The sequence below is a fragment of the Pleurodeles waltl genome, chromosome 5 (assembly GCF_031143425.1).
Source record: "Pleurodeles waltl isolate 20211129_DDA chromosome 5, aPleWal1.hap1.20221129, whole genome shotgun sequence".
Lineage (NCBI taxonomy): Eukaryota > Metazoa > Chordata > Amphibia > Caudata > Salamandridae > Pleurodeles > Pleurodeles waltl.
Window position 1 is genome coordinate 1,860,799,504 of NC_090444.1, and position 13,295 is coordinate 1,860,812,798.

General features: G+C 47.0%; 1 protein-coding gene across 1 annotated transcript in view; it reads right to left on the minus strand.

The window, feature by feature from the left end:
- LOC138296887 (solute carrier family 22 member 7-like) overlaps positions 1 to 13,295 on the minus strand; it is a 214,846-nt gene that overhangs the window by 164,779 nt on the left and 36,772 nt on the right. The window contains exon 2 of the mRNA XM_069236382.1: positions 9,234 to 9,650. Within this exon, the coding sequence (XP_069092483.1) occupies positions 9,234 to 9,635 (402 nt within the window). The 5' untranslated portion in view covers positions 9,636 to 9,650. The remainder of the gene's footprint in view (positions 1 to 9,233; positions 9,651 to 13,295) is intronic.

Below are 13,295 nucleotides of genomic sequence, written 5' to 3' on the forward strand. Positions count from 1 at the left end.
GTGTTAGTAGCCTATCCTCTCTCCTAGGTAGCCAAACCCTCTTTTCTGGCTATTTAGGGTCTCTGTCTCTGGGGAAACTTTAGATAATGAATGCAAGAGCTCATCCGAGTTCCTCTGCATCTCCCTCTTCACCTCCTGATAAGGAAACGACCGCTGACCGCGCTGGAAGCCTGCAAACCTGCAACATAGTAGCAAAGACGACTACTGCAACTCTGTAACGCTGATCCTGCCGCCTTCTCAACTGTTTTCCTACTTGTGCATGCTGTGGGGGTAGCCTGCCTCCTCTCTGCACCAGAAGCTCCGAAGAAATCTCCTGTGGGTCGACGGAATCTTCCCCCCGCAACCGCAGGCACCAAAAAGCTGCATTACCGGTCCCTTGGGTCTCCTCTCAGCACGACGAGCGAGGTCCCTCGAATCCAGCGACTCTGTCCAAGTAACCCCCACAGTCCAGTGACTCTTCAGTCCAAGTTTGGTGGAGGTAAGTCCTTGCCTCACCTCGCTGGGCTGCATTGCTGGGAACCGCGACTTTGCAAGCTACTCCGGCCCCTGTGCACTTCCGGCGGAAATCCTTTGTGCACAGCCAAGCCTGGGTCCACGGCACTCTAACCTGCATTGCACGACTTTCTAAGTTGGTCTCCGGCGACGTGGGACTCCTTTGTGCAACTTCGGCAAGCACCGTTTCACGCATCCTTGTAGTGCCTGTTTCTGGCACTCCTCCGGGTGCTACCTGCTTTAGTGAGGGCTCTTTGTCTTGCACGACGTCCCCTCTCTCCTCAGGTCCAATTTGCGACCTCCTGGTCCCTCCTGGGCCCCAGCAGCGTCCAAAAACGCCAAATGCACGATTTGCGGCTAGCAAGGCTTGTTGGCGTTCTTTCGGCGGGAAAACACTTTTGCACGACTCTCCACGGTGAGAGGGATCCGTCCACTAAAGGGGAAGTCTCTAGCCCTTTTCGTTCCTGCAGAAACCTCAGCTTCTTCTGTCCAGTCGAAGCTTCTTTGCACCCGCAGCTGGCATTTCCTGGGCATCTGCCCATCTCCGACTTGCTTGTGACTTTTGGACTTGGTCCCCCTGTTCCACAGGTACCCTAGATTGGAAATCCACAGTTGTTGCATTGCTGGTTTGTGTCTTTCCTGCATTATTCCTCTAACACGACTACTTTGTCCTTAGGGGAACTTTGGTGCACTTTGCACTCACTTTTCAGGGTCTTGGGGAGGGTTATTTTTCTAACTCTCACTATTTTCTAATAGTCCCAGCGACCCTCTACAAGGTCACATAGGTTTGGGGTCCATTCGTGGTTCGCATTCCACTTTTGGAGTATATGGTTTGTGTTGCCCCTATCCCTATGTTTCCCCATTGCATCCTATTGTAACTATACATTGTTTGCACTGTTTTCTAAGACTATACTGCATATTTTTGCTATTGTGTATATATATCTTGTGTATATTTCCTATCCTCTCACTGAGGGTACACTCTAAGATACTTTGGCATATTGTCATAAAAATAAAGTACCTTTATTTTTAGTATAACTGTGTATTGTGTTTTCTTATGATATTGTGCATATGACACTAAGTGGTACTGTAGTAGCTTCACACGTCTCCTAGTTCAGCCTAAGCTGCTCTGCTAAGCTACCATTATCTATCAGCCTAAGCTGCTAGACACCCTATACACTAATAAGGGATAACTGGGCCTGGTGCAAGGTGCAAGTACCCCTTGGTACTCACTACAAGCCAGTCCAGCCTCCTACATTGGTTGTGCAGTGGTGGGATAAGTGCTTGAGACTACTTACCACTCTTGTCATTGTACTTTTCATAAGAGAAAAATATACAAAACAAGGTCAGTGTATATACACATAGCCAAAAAGTTTTGCATTACCTCTTTTCACTCTTTTCTAAGTGCTGAAAAGTACTTCTAAACTTTCAAAAAAGTTCTTAAAAGTTGAAAAAGTTTTTTTCTGTCTTTCCAAAAAGTTCTGAAAACTTTTTTCTCTTTTTCTATCACTTTAACTCTCTCTAAAAAATGTCTGGCACAGGCCAAAGTGTTGATCTGTCCAAACTTGCATATGACAACCTTAGCTGGAAAAGAGCAAGGAGTCTCTGTATAGAGAGAGGTTTGAGTGTAGGGAAGAATCCTTCCTTGGAACTGTTACTTAACATGCTTAGAGAACAGGATAAGGCCATAGGTGCCCCATCTGTTGAAAAAGTACCTAATAGTTCCCAATCTGATTCAGGGACTCCCCCAGGAAAAGATTCAGGAAAGAAACTTCCTAGCCTGCCCATTACTAGACAATCTAGCATAGATGGTAATGATGATGAGCCACACCAAAGAAATAGTGTTGTCTCACATCATAGCAAAAGCATTTATTCTCACCATACTGGTAGTAATGTTTCTGTAAACCAAGCTGTTAAGTTGGCTTCGGTAAGGGACAGGTCTCCTTCTGTTCATTCCCATCATAGCTCGGTTTCTAGAAATGTCCCTCCCACCAACCCTCATGACAGAATGTTAGAGAGGGAACTCAATAAGTTGAGGGTGGAACAAACCAGACTGAAGCTTAAAAAGCAACAGCTGGATTTGGATAGACAGTCTTTTGAATTAGAGAAGGAAAGACAGAAGTTGGGTTTAGATACCCATGGTGGCAGCAGCAGTATTCCCCATAGTCATCCTGCAAAAGAGCATGATTCCAGGAATCTGCACAAGATAGTTCCCCCTTATAAGGAGGGGGATGACATTAACAAGTGGTTTGCTGCACTTGAGAGGGCCTGTGTTGTACAGGATGTCCCTCAAAGGCAGTGGGCTGCTATCCTATGGCTATCATTTAGTGGAAAAGGTAGGGATAGGCTCCTTACTGTGAAAGAAAATGATGCCAATAATTTTACAGTTCTTAAGAATGCACTCCTGGATGGTTATGGCTTAACCACTGAACAGTACAGGATAAAGTTCAGAGACACCAAAAAGGAGTCTTCACAAGACTGGGTTGATTTCATTGACCATTCAGTGAAGGCCTTGGAGGGGTGGTTACATGGCAGTAAAGTTACTGATTATGAAAGCCTGTATAACACAATCCTGAGAGAGCATATACTTAATAATTGTGTGTCTGATTTGTTGCACCAGTACCTGGTAGACTCTGATCTGACCTCTCCCCAAGAATTGGGAAAGAAGGCAGACAAATGGGTCAGAACAAGGGTGAACAGAAAAGTTCATACAGGGGGTGACAAAGATGGCAATAAGAAGAAAGATGGTGAAAAATCTCAAGATAAGCATGGGGATAAGGGTAAAACCAAAGATCCCACTTCAAATCTTAAACACTCTTCAGAAGGTGGGGATAAAACAAATTCTTCCTCTTCTTCCCAACCTGCACACATTAAAAAGCCTTGGTGCTTTGTGTGTAAAAACAGAGGCCATAGGCCAGGGGATAAGTCCTGTCCAGGTAAACCCCCTGAGCCTACCACCACTAATACATCAAGCTCTAGTGCCCCTAGCAGTAGTGGTACTAGTGGTGGGACTGCTGGCAACGGTCAAGCAAAGGGTGTAGTTGGGTTCACTTATGGGTCCATAGTGGAAACTGATGTAATCAGTCCCAAGACAGTTTCTGTCACACCTAGTGGCATTGGCCTTGCCACACTGGCTGCTTGTCCCCTTACAATGGATAAGTACAGGCAGACAGTTTCAATAAATGGTGTTGAGGCCTTGGCCTACAGGGACACAGGTGCCAGTTTCACTTTGGTGACTGAAAACCTAGTGCACCCTGATCAACACATCATTGGACAACAGTATAAAATTATTGATGTCCATAACTCCACTAAGTTTCTTCCCTTAGCTATAATTCAGTTTAGTTGGGGTGGAGTTACTGGCCCTAAGCAGGTGGTGGTATCACCTAGCTTACCTGTAGACTGTCTCTTAGGTAATGACCTAGAGGCCTCAGGTTGGGCTGATGTAGAGTTTTATGCCCATGCAGCCATGCTGGGCATCCCTGAGGAATTGTTCCCTCTCATTTCAAGTGAAATGAAAAAGCAAAGGAGAGAAGGCCTGAAAACTCAGGATCCCTCTCCATCAACAGGTAAAAAGGGTATCACAGTATCCCCTAACCACCCTACCATTCAGGATACTATTCCTGTGGTGGGAGAAACCTCTCCTGGGGTGGCACCTGTTCCAAGGGAATCATCAGCTGGCAAAGCTGGACTCCTTGAGGTGGAAGTACCTCTCTGTGGGATAACTAACATTGGTGAGAAAAACAGCACCATTTTAGTTAACATGGAGCATCCCTCCAACCCTCCCAGAGAAACTTTAGTGCAGAAACCCTGCACTACCTCACAACACTTAGGACAGCATCCCTGCCCTAGTGTGGAGCTCATAGGACAGCATCCCTGCCCTGCTCCAACTCAAGAGAAACAGCATCCCTGTTCTCTCTTCCAGCCAGATGGACAAAGTTTTTGCCCAGCTATGGCTTTTCTGAGACAGCATCCCTGTCTAGCATTTCCATCACTACAAATAGGTTCAGTGGACAATTCCCACTGCTCTAAACTAAAACTTACTGATAGAAACTCTGAAAATACATCTTCACATTGTTGCTTAGCTAAAAAACTTCAAACAGGGTGGTTTACATCCCCACAGGGAAGTAACCATATAGTGGATGATAAAGGGAGTAACCAGTCTATTGCAGAGCTACTCTCTACTTATCCCCACTTAGACAATAAAGTCTCAACTGGCCAAGGTTAGCCTTATTGTCCTTCGTTTGGGGGGGGGTTGTGTGAGAAGGTAGCCTCTTTCTAGCCTTGTTACCCCCACTTTTGGCCTGTTTGTGAGTGTATGTCAGGGTGTTTGTCACTGTTTTCACTGTCTCACTGGGATCCTGATAGCCAGGCCTCAGTGCTCATAGTGAAAACACTATGTTTTCAGTATGTTTGTTATGTGTCACTGGGATCCTGCTGGTCAGGACCCCAGTGCTCATAGGTTTGTGGCCTATATGTATGTGTCACTGGGACCCTGTCACACAGGGCCCCAGTGCTCATAGGTGTGCATGTATATGTTCCCTGTGTGGTGCCTAACTGTCTCACTGAGGCTCTGCTAACCAGAACCTCAGTGGTTATGCTCTCTCATTTCTTTCCAAATTGTCACTGACAGGCTAGTGACCATTTTTACCAATTTACATTGGCTTACTGGAACACCCTTATAATTCCCTAGTATATGGTACTGAGGTACCCAGGGTATTGGGGTTCCAGGAGATCCCTATGGGCTGCAGCATTTCTTTTGCCACCCATAGGGAGCTCTGACAATTCTTACACAGGCCTGCCACTGCAGCCTGAGTGAAATAACGTCCACGTTATTTCACAGCCATTTTACACTGCACTTAAGTAACTTATAAGTCACCTATATGTCTAACCTTTACCTGGTAAAGGTTAGGTGCAAAGTTACTTAGTGTGAGGGCACCCTGGCACTAGCCAAAGTGCCCCCACATTGTTCAGAGCCAATTCCCTGAACTTTGTGAGTGCGGGGACACCATTACACGCGTGCACTACATATAGGTCACTACCTATATGTAGCTTCACAATGGTAACTCCGAATATGGCCATGTAACATGTCTATGATCATGGAATTGCCCCCTCTATGCCATCCTGACATAGTTGGCACAATCCCATGATCCCAGTGGTCTGTAGCACAGACCCTGGTACTGCCAAACTGCCCTTCCTGGGGTTTCACTGCAGCTGCTGCCAACCCCTCAGACAGGCAGCTGCCCTCCTGGGGTCCAGCCAGGCCTGGCCCAGGATGGCAGAACAAAGAACTTCCTCTGAGAGAGGGTGTGACACCCTCTCCCTTTGGAAAATGGTGTGAAGGCAGGGGAGGAGTAGCCTCCCCCAGCCTCTGGAAATGCTTTGTTGGGCACAGATGTGCCCAATTCTGCATAAGCCAGTCTACACCGGTTCAGGGACCCCTTAGCCCCTGCTCTGGCGCGAAACTGGACAAAGGAAAGGGGAGTGACCACTCCCCTGACCTGCACCTCCCCTGGGAGGTGTCCAGAGCTCCTCCAGTGTGCTCCAGACCTCTGCCATCTTGGAAACAGAGGTGCTGGTGGCACACTGGACTGCTCTGAGTGGCCAGTGCCACCAGGTGACGTCAGAGACTCCTGCTGATAGGCTCCTTCAGGTGTTAGTAGCCTATCCTCTCTCCTAGGTAGCCAAACCCTCTTTTCTGGCTATTTAGGGTCTCTGTCTCTGGGGAAACTTTAGATAACGAATGCAAGAGCTCATCCGAGTTCCTCTGCATCTCCCTCTTCACCTTCTGATAAGGAAACGACCGCTGACCGCGCTGGAAGCCTGCAAACCTGCAACATAGTAGCAAAGACGACTACTGCAACTCTGTAACGCTGATCCTGCCGCCTTCTCAACTGTTTTCCTACTTGTGCATGCTGTGGGGGTAGCCTGCCTCCTCTCTGCACCAGAAGATCCGAAGAAATCTCCCGTGGGTCGACGGAATCTTCCCCCTGCAACCGCAGGCACCAAAAAGCTGCATTACCGGTCCCTTGGGTCTCCTCTCAGCACGACGAGCGAGGTCCTTCGAATCCAGCGACTCTGTCCAAGTGACCCCCACAGTCCAGTGACTCTTCAGTCCAAGTTTGGTGGAGGTAAGTCCTTGCCTCACCTCGCTGGGCTGCATTGCTGGGAACCGCGACTTTGCAAGCTACTCCGGCCCCTGTGCACTTCCGGCGGAAATCCTTTGTGCACAGCCAAGCCTGGGTCCACGGCACTCTAACCTGCATTGCACGACTTTCTAAGTTGGTCTCCGGCGACGTGGGACTCCTTTGTGCAACTTCGGCGAGCACCGTTTCACGCATCCTCGTAGTGCCTGTTTCTGGCACTCCTCCGGGTGCTAGGGCTCTTTGTCTTGCTCGACGTCCCCTCTCTCTTCAGGTCCAATTTGCGACCTCCTGGTCCCTCCTGGGCCCCAGCAGCGTCCAAAAACGCCAAACGCACGATTTGTGGCTAGCAAGGCTTGTTGGCGTTCTTTCGGCGGGAAAACACTTCTGCACGACTCTCCACGGCGAGAGGGATCCGTCCACCAAAGGGGAAGTCTCTAGCCCTTTTCGTTCCTGCAGAAACCTCAGCTTCTTCTGTCCAGTCGAAGCTTCTTTGCACCCGCAGCTGGCATTTCCTGGGCATCTGCCCATCTCCGACTTGCTTGTGACTTTTGGACTTGGTCCCCTTGTTCCACAGGTACCCTAGATTGGAAATCCACAGTTGTTGCATTGCTGGTTTGTGTCTTTCCTGCATTATTCCTCTAACACGACTACTTTGTCCTTAGGGGAACTTTGGTGCACTTTGCACTCACTTTTCAGGGTCTTGGGGAGGGTTATTTTTCTAACTCTCACTATTTTCTAATAGTCCCAGCGACCCTCTACAAGGTCACATAGGTTTGGGGTCCATTCGTGGTTCGCATTCCACTTTTGGAGTATATGGTTTGTGTTGCCCCTATCCCTATGTTTCCCCATTGCATCCTATTGTAACTATACATTGTTTGCACTGTTTTCTAAGACTATACTGCATATTTTTGCTATTGTGTATATATATCTTGTGTATATTTCCTATCCTCTTACTGAGGGTACACTCTAAGATACTTTGGCATATTGTCATAAAAATAAAGTACCTTTATTTTTAGTATAACTGTGTATTGTGTTTTCTTATGATATTGTGCATATGACACTAAGTGGTACTGTAGTAGCTTCACACGTCTCCTAGTTCAGCCTAAGCTGCTCTGCTAAGCTACCATTATCTATCAGCCTAAGCTGCTAGACACCCTATACACTAATAAGGGATAACTGGGCCTGGTGCAAGGTGCAAGTACCCCTTGGTACTCACTACAAGCCAGTCCAGCCTCCTACAAAATATTTTCTATTTTTCTAAAGCTGTGTTGTGTAATTTTGTAGTGTTTTCATTAAGTTACTGTGTGTGTTGGTACAAATACTTTACACCTAGCACTCTGAAGGTTTAACTCTCACTCCTGGTAGCACAAGTGTACTTTTTAGGAGTGACTCACACTCTTTGTTGACACAATCATCCTTTTTAGGTGTGACTCTCAATGCTTGGAGCGCAATCATACACAAAAATTAGTCTCACTCCTTGAGGCACAACATTACTTGTGTGTCACCCTCACTGCTTGGACCATACCTTCACTCATTAGGTGTGACTCCCACTGCTTGAGGCACAATCATACTCCTAGGTGTGACGCTCATTCCTTGGGGCACAATCTTACTCTTTAGGTGTGAGTCTTTCTTCTTAGAGCACAATCTAACACATTTTGTGTTGGCCTCACTCCTTGGAGCAATTCTCACTAATTAGGTTTGAATCTCACTCCTTAGAGCATATTGTCACTCACTGGGTGTAACTCTCTGTCTTTGGAGCGCAGTCTCTTTCAGTTGGTGTTTGTGTCACTCCTTGGAACACAGTCCAATTCTTTGCCATTCTCATACATCTCATTGTCTTTCATGTAGTGGCAACATTGGGGTTTCATCCGTGGTATGTTAAAACATTAAGGGCCATGTAGCTTCACTTTTCTTGCGGCACCTTGCGCGCCTCTACCGCCACCATGTGCGCGCAAAATTTGAAATATGGTGCACCATGGCGCAGGGTAGGGTCAATAGTGGCAGAATTTCTGACACTATTGATGTACTCTTCAGGGTTAGATTCTAAATTTTGGCTCTAACCGTGAACAGTACATAGGGCCCCTTGTAAACAATGGTGTGCCCCCTTTTAACATTTGCTCTGAGCAGGTGTTCAAAATGCCGAAAAAAAGATGCCAAAAAATATCTTTTACATTTCTTTGTGCCATTTTTTCAGCACCCTTAACGGGGGAACACCCTCCTTGCATACATTATGCCTTGCGCAGGCATAATGTGGCGAAGGGGTTACAAAGTGGCGCAATGCATGCATTGCGCCACTTTGTAAATTTGGCACGGCGATTTTGACCTTGTTGGGCCACATTAGCATAAAAAAATATGCTAATGCAGTGCAAGGAGGCCCTAAGGGCTTTTAAATATGCCCCTACGTTTCCGTCAACACTCTGACATCTCATTCTGGTCTCTGAGAGTATGAGGCCTCTGTATTTATCCTTAATTTGATATTGCAGTATTTTTTCAATTACACAAAATCAATTGACTCATATTTTCACTTTTTTAATAATATTTCCCAAGCTTCCAAAGTCACCCTAAGTATATGACAACAGTTGCTATGGGATCAGCTCTTACCTGGGTAGCGATCGTAGAGGTGAACTGGGAGTGGTCATAGACCCAGCCATCCCGGCAGCTCTGCAGGTTGGATGCATTGGGTGGTCCCCAGGTGGAGTTGTTAGGTGGTCCCCAGTAAGACCTATCCAGCAGGTGCCCCTGAGGCTCTCTGTACATCTTGCAGGAGCTGAAGGTCCCATCAGGCTCCCTGGGGATGCTGATGAGGAGTAGCTCCTCCTCTGTGAGGTTCCCAAATCCATTCTCATCCCGAAGGGCACAGTGGTGAGCAGGGATCACTGCTATGAAGTTGTTCAGCAGAAAGTGGAACGGCAGGTTGATCTTGGGAATTGCCAGGAGGAACAAAACCAATATCTGGAACTTTCCAAACCCTCCAGTGTCTTGGAGTAGGTCCTCAAACTTCATCTTGAGCAGAACACACTGAGGGCCAAAGAAAGGAGAGAACAATTATCAGAGTACTTAACCAGAACCATACTGCACTCTAGGGCAGAGAAGGTGAGAGGTAGATGTCAAAGGAGGAGAAGAGAGACAATGGAGATCAGAGGAAGAGACAGGGGTGTAAAGAAGGGAAACGAGAACTTCACCCAGAGCAGTATTCCAGTGAGAGGAAGGTAGAGCTGAAAAGTCAGAGAACTTTATCTTGAGCAGTACAACAACTGAGAAGTGAGAAAGGAAAAGTAAAAGATCAGAGATGCTTGTCTTTAGCACCACCCCAGGGAGTCAGGGATATTCCATAGGGTAGAGAGAGGGGCTGCCCCCACTTGTGAGGTCTGACTGAAGCCCCTCCTTGACCTGTAAGGCAGTATCTGAGCTCCTCCCCCTCATGGCTCCCCATGAACAGCATTCTATCTGTGAGAAAGCACCCAGCCCATTGCATCTAGTTATTATTGTGTGCAATGGACGATTTGAAGGCACACAGTGTGCAGTGACATTGGCCTGCAGTGAGGGCAGAGAGATGAGATTAGACAATGGGTACTGCCCTGTCCCTTAGTGAGTGCAGAAAGATGAGAGTAGGCAGTGGTCACCACTGCTTGCCCTCCAGTGAGGGCTAAAAGATATGGGGAGCCTCTAGCCCAACATAAAGGGCAGAGACATGAGGGCAGACATTGGTACAACACACACTGAAATACCCTTGTCTAAAAGAAGGCTTTTTGTTAATCAACAGATTGAACTGATATGCAATGTTCATGACAAGAGTGGAAAAATGTTTTCTTTTTAGGACGAAAGCCCTCACCCACCAAAAGGTGGCATGCTTCATCATAGGGTTCCTCTACAATGCACAACAAAGCTGTGGTGTGGGCCACGGCTCCTAAAATTAGGAGAAGCACTTTGGATGTTTTGAATTGTCCCTATGTGAGTATGACTACGGGGAGTGGAGCAGCATGTCAAAGTATATACAAAGTGAAGTTAAAACTTGCACCTAAAATGATGGTAGCCTTTTTTGTCTGTTAGGGACAGGGTTAAAAAACACATAAAGCATGTGATGTAGGGAAAATCTATGTATCCCTAATTCTATTATCATTAGCGATACCTAGATTATGTAGTTTAGGTCTTGGGGGAGTACTCAAAAAGTCAGGTCTTCAACTCTTGAAGAATTCAAGAAGTGAGAAGGAGGCTGTTATGTGTAGCGGCAGGGTGTTCCATGTTTTAGGAGTGATGTAGGAGAAGGCTTGAGTGGTGGATCTGGTTTTCCGTATGCTTAGGATACATGCAAGTAGGAGTATGAATAGGCAGAGCTGTTTGGAAGGTTTGTGAAAGCAGACGCGATTGTTGAGATATGCTGGGAGAGTTTTATAGTGACTTGAAAGTGTGAATGAAGAGTTTGAATGGTGCTCGTTTGAGAATGATGAGCCAGTCGAGCACCTTCAGTTGTGGTGTAGTGTGAGTGAGGCATGGGAGGTTGCAAGTGAATCTGGCCTCTGAGGTTTGATTGATCTAGGGCCTTCTAGTGAGTTTTTGTTGATTCCAGCATGAACGATGTTGTTGTAGTCTTGCTTGCTTTGACAAGAGTGTGCAAGGCACTTTTCCAGATGCTGACTGGAAACAATTTGAAAATCTTCTTCAGCACATTCAGGGTATAGAAGCATGAGGGGTGATAGGTTTGACTTGGATGTCATGTTGAGTTTGCTGTCAATGACGATACTGAGGTTTGTGGCGTGGGTGGTAAGGGTGAATGTCGGTCCTAACTCTGTTGGCTACCAGATGGAGTCTCACTGTGAAGTGTTCCTCCTAAGAACACAATTTCAGTCTTGCATGTACAGCTTTAAATAGTTGGTCTTCATCCAATGGGCACTTTCAATCATGTAGGCTTTGAAATTGATGCAAGCGTCTTGACCAGGTTGATGTCATGAGAGCAGATAAGGCCTGCTGGAGGGATCATGTATGTGTTGACGAGGGTTAGCTCTTTGCGGAACTCAGCAGATGAGATCACTGGTGTTTGAGGTGTGTGGTGCCAGACTGATTGACTGGGTCCTTCCAGTCAGGAAAGAGCAGATCTGTTGTAGTGCATGTCCTTGGATTTCAACTGGATGAAAATGGGGTGGACGGACATGTCAAACAATGCCGAGAGGATGACGGCTGCTGTGTCTCCTCCATCCAGACTCATGTAGATATCATCCGTGGCAGCGATGAGGGAAGTATCCATGCTGTGGTTAGGTCTGAAACCAGACTGGGTACTGTTGAGTAGTTGGTAGGTATACAGGTATTCGGTGAGGAACCTGTTGATGCTTTATCTCAAGGTGTTGGCTGAGGATGGTAGCAAGGATACTGGTCTGTTGTTAGTGAGTGTTGAAGGGTCCACAGGGAATAGCTTCAGCAATGGGAGGACAGTTGCATTTTTCCAAGTGTCTGGGAAGGTCACAAAAGTGTTGGAGGTGTTCAGAATCGGTGTAAGCATGTGCTGATGGGTTGCGGCCCTCTGGAGTAGGCGTGGTGGGGCAAGGGTCTGTTGGGGTCCCTGAGTGGATGGACACCATGGTGGCAGTGGTTTCTTCCGGGTTGATGACAGGCCATGTGGTTAGCATTGTTTCTTTGGCTAGGATTAGGTGGTGTTTGGTGTGCTCTATCGGTACTGGTTACAGGTTCAAGTTGCTGTAAATGGCAGTGAATTTGTTGTTTAAGAATTGTAAGAGATTGTTGTAGAGGTCCCGCAAGGGGGTGATCTAGTGGAGGCGACTGCTGGTGAGGTGAAATCCTTCACTATGGCTAAAATCTCTCTGTTTCTGTTGGTGCAGTCATCGATGCGGTCTGCCAGAGCAGTGAGTTTGGTGGTCTGGATCTTTTGGTGGTAGCATTTCAGGGCGGATTTGGATGTGCTCCAGTCTGCATTGTCCCAGCTCATCATTTGAGCTCCATTTGTTTGCAGTGACGTTTCATCAGTTTGAGTTCCTCCATGTAGTAACCAGCTTGGGATCTAGATTGTGTTGTATTGCAGTGTTTGAGTGGGGCCAGGTAGTCTGCACAGAAGGTGATCCAATTGTTAGAATTCTTGAAGGCTTTGGGGGAGATTGTTGCTGTGTTTGGGTCAGTGGGTGGTGAGAGCGGTGTTCCAGTGTAGGAAAGTAGACTCTTTCTAGCATGGTTACCCCCACTTTTGGCCTTTTTGTGAGTGTGTGTCAGTGTGTTTTTACGGTGTCACTGGGATCCTGCTAGCCAGGACCCCAGGGCTCATAGATAAAACCTATATGTCAGTGTGTTTTGCCTGTCTCACTGGGATCCTGTTATCCAGGACCCCAGTGCTCATAGTTTGTGGCCTAATGTGTATGTCTGTGTAGTGCCTAACTGTGTCACTCAGGCTCTGCTAATCAGAACCTCAGTGCTTATGCTCTCTCTGCTTTCAAATTTGTCACTGTAGGCCAGTGACTTAATTTACCAATTTCAATTGGCACACTGGACCCCCCCCTTATAAGTCCCTAGTATATGATACCTAGGTACCCAGGGCATTGGGGTTCCAGGAGATCCATATGGGCTGCAGCATTTCTTTTGCCACCCATAGGGAGCTCAGACAAACCCTTACACAGGATTGCCATTGCAGTCTGCGTGAAATAATGCAGACGTTATTTCACA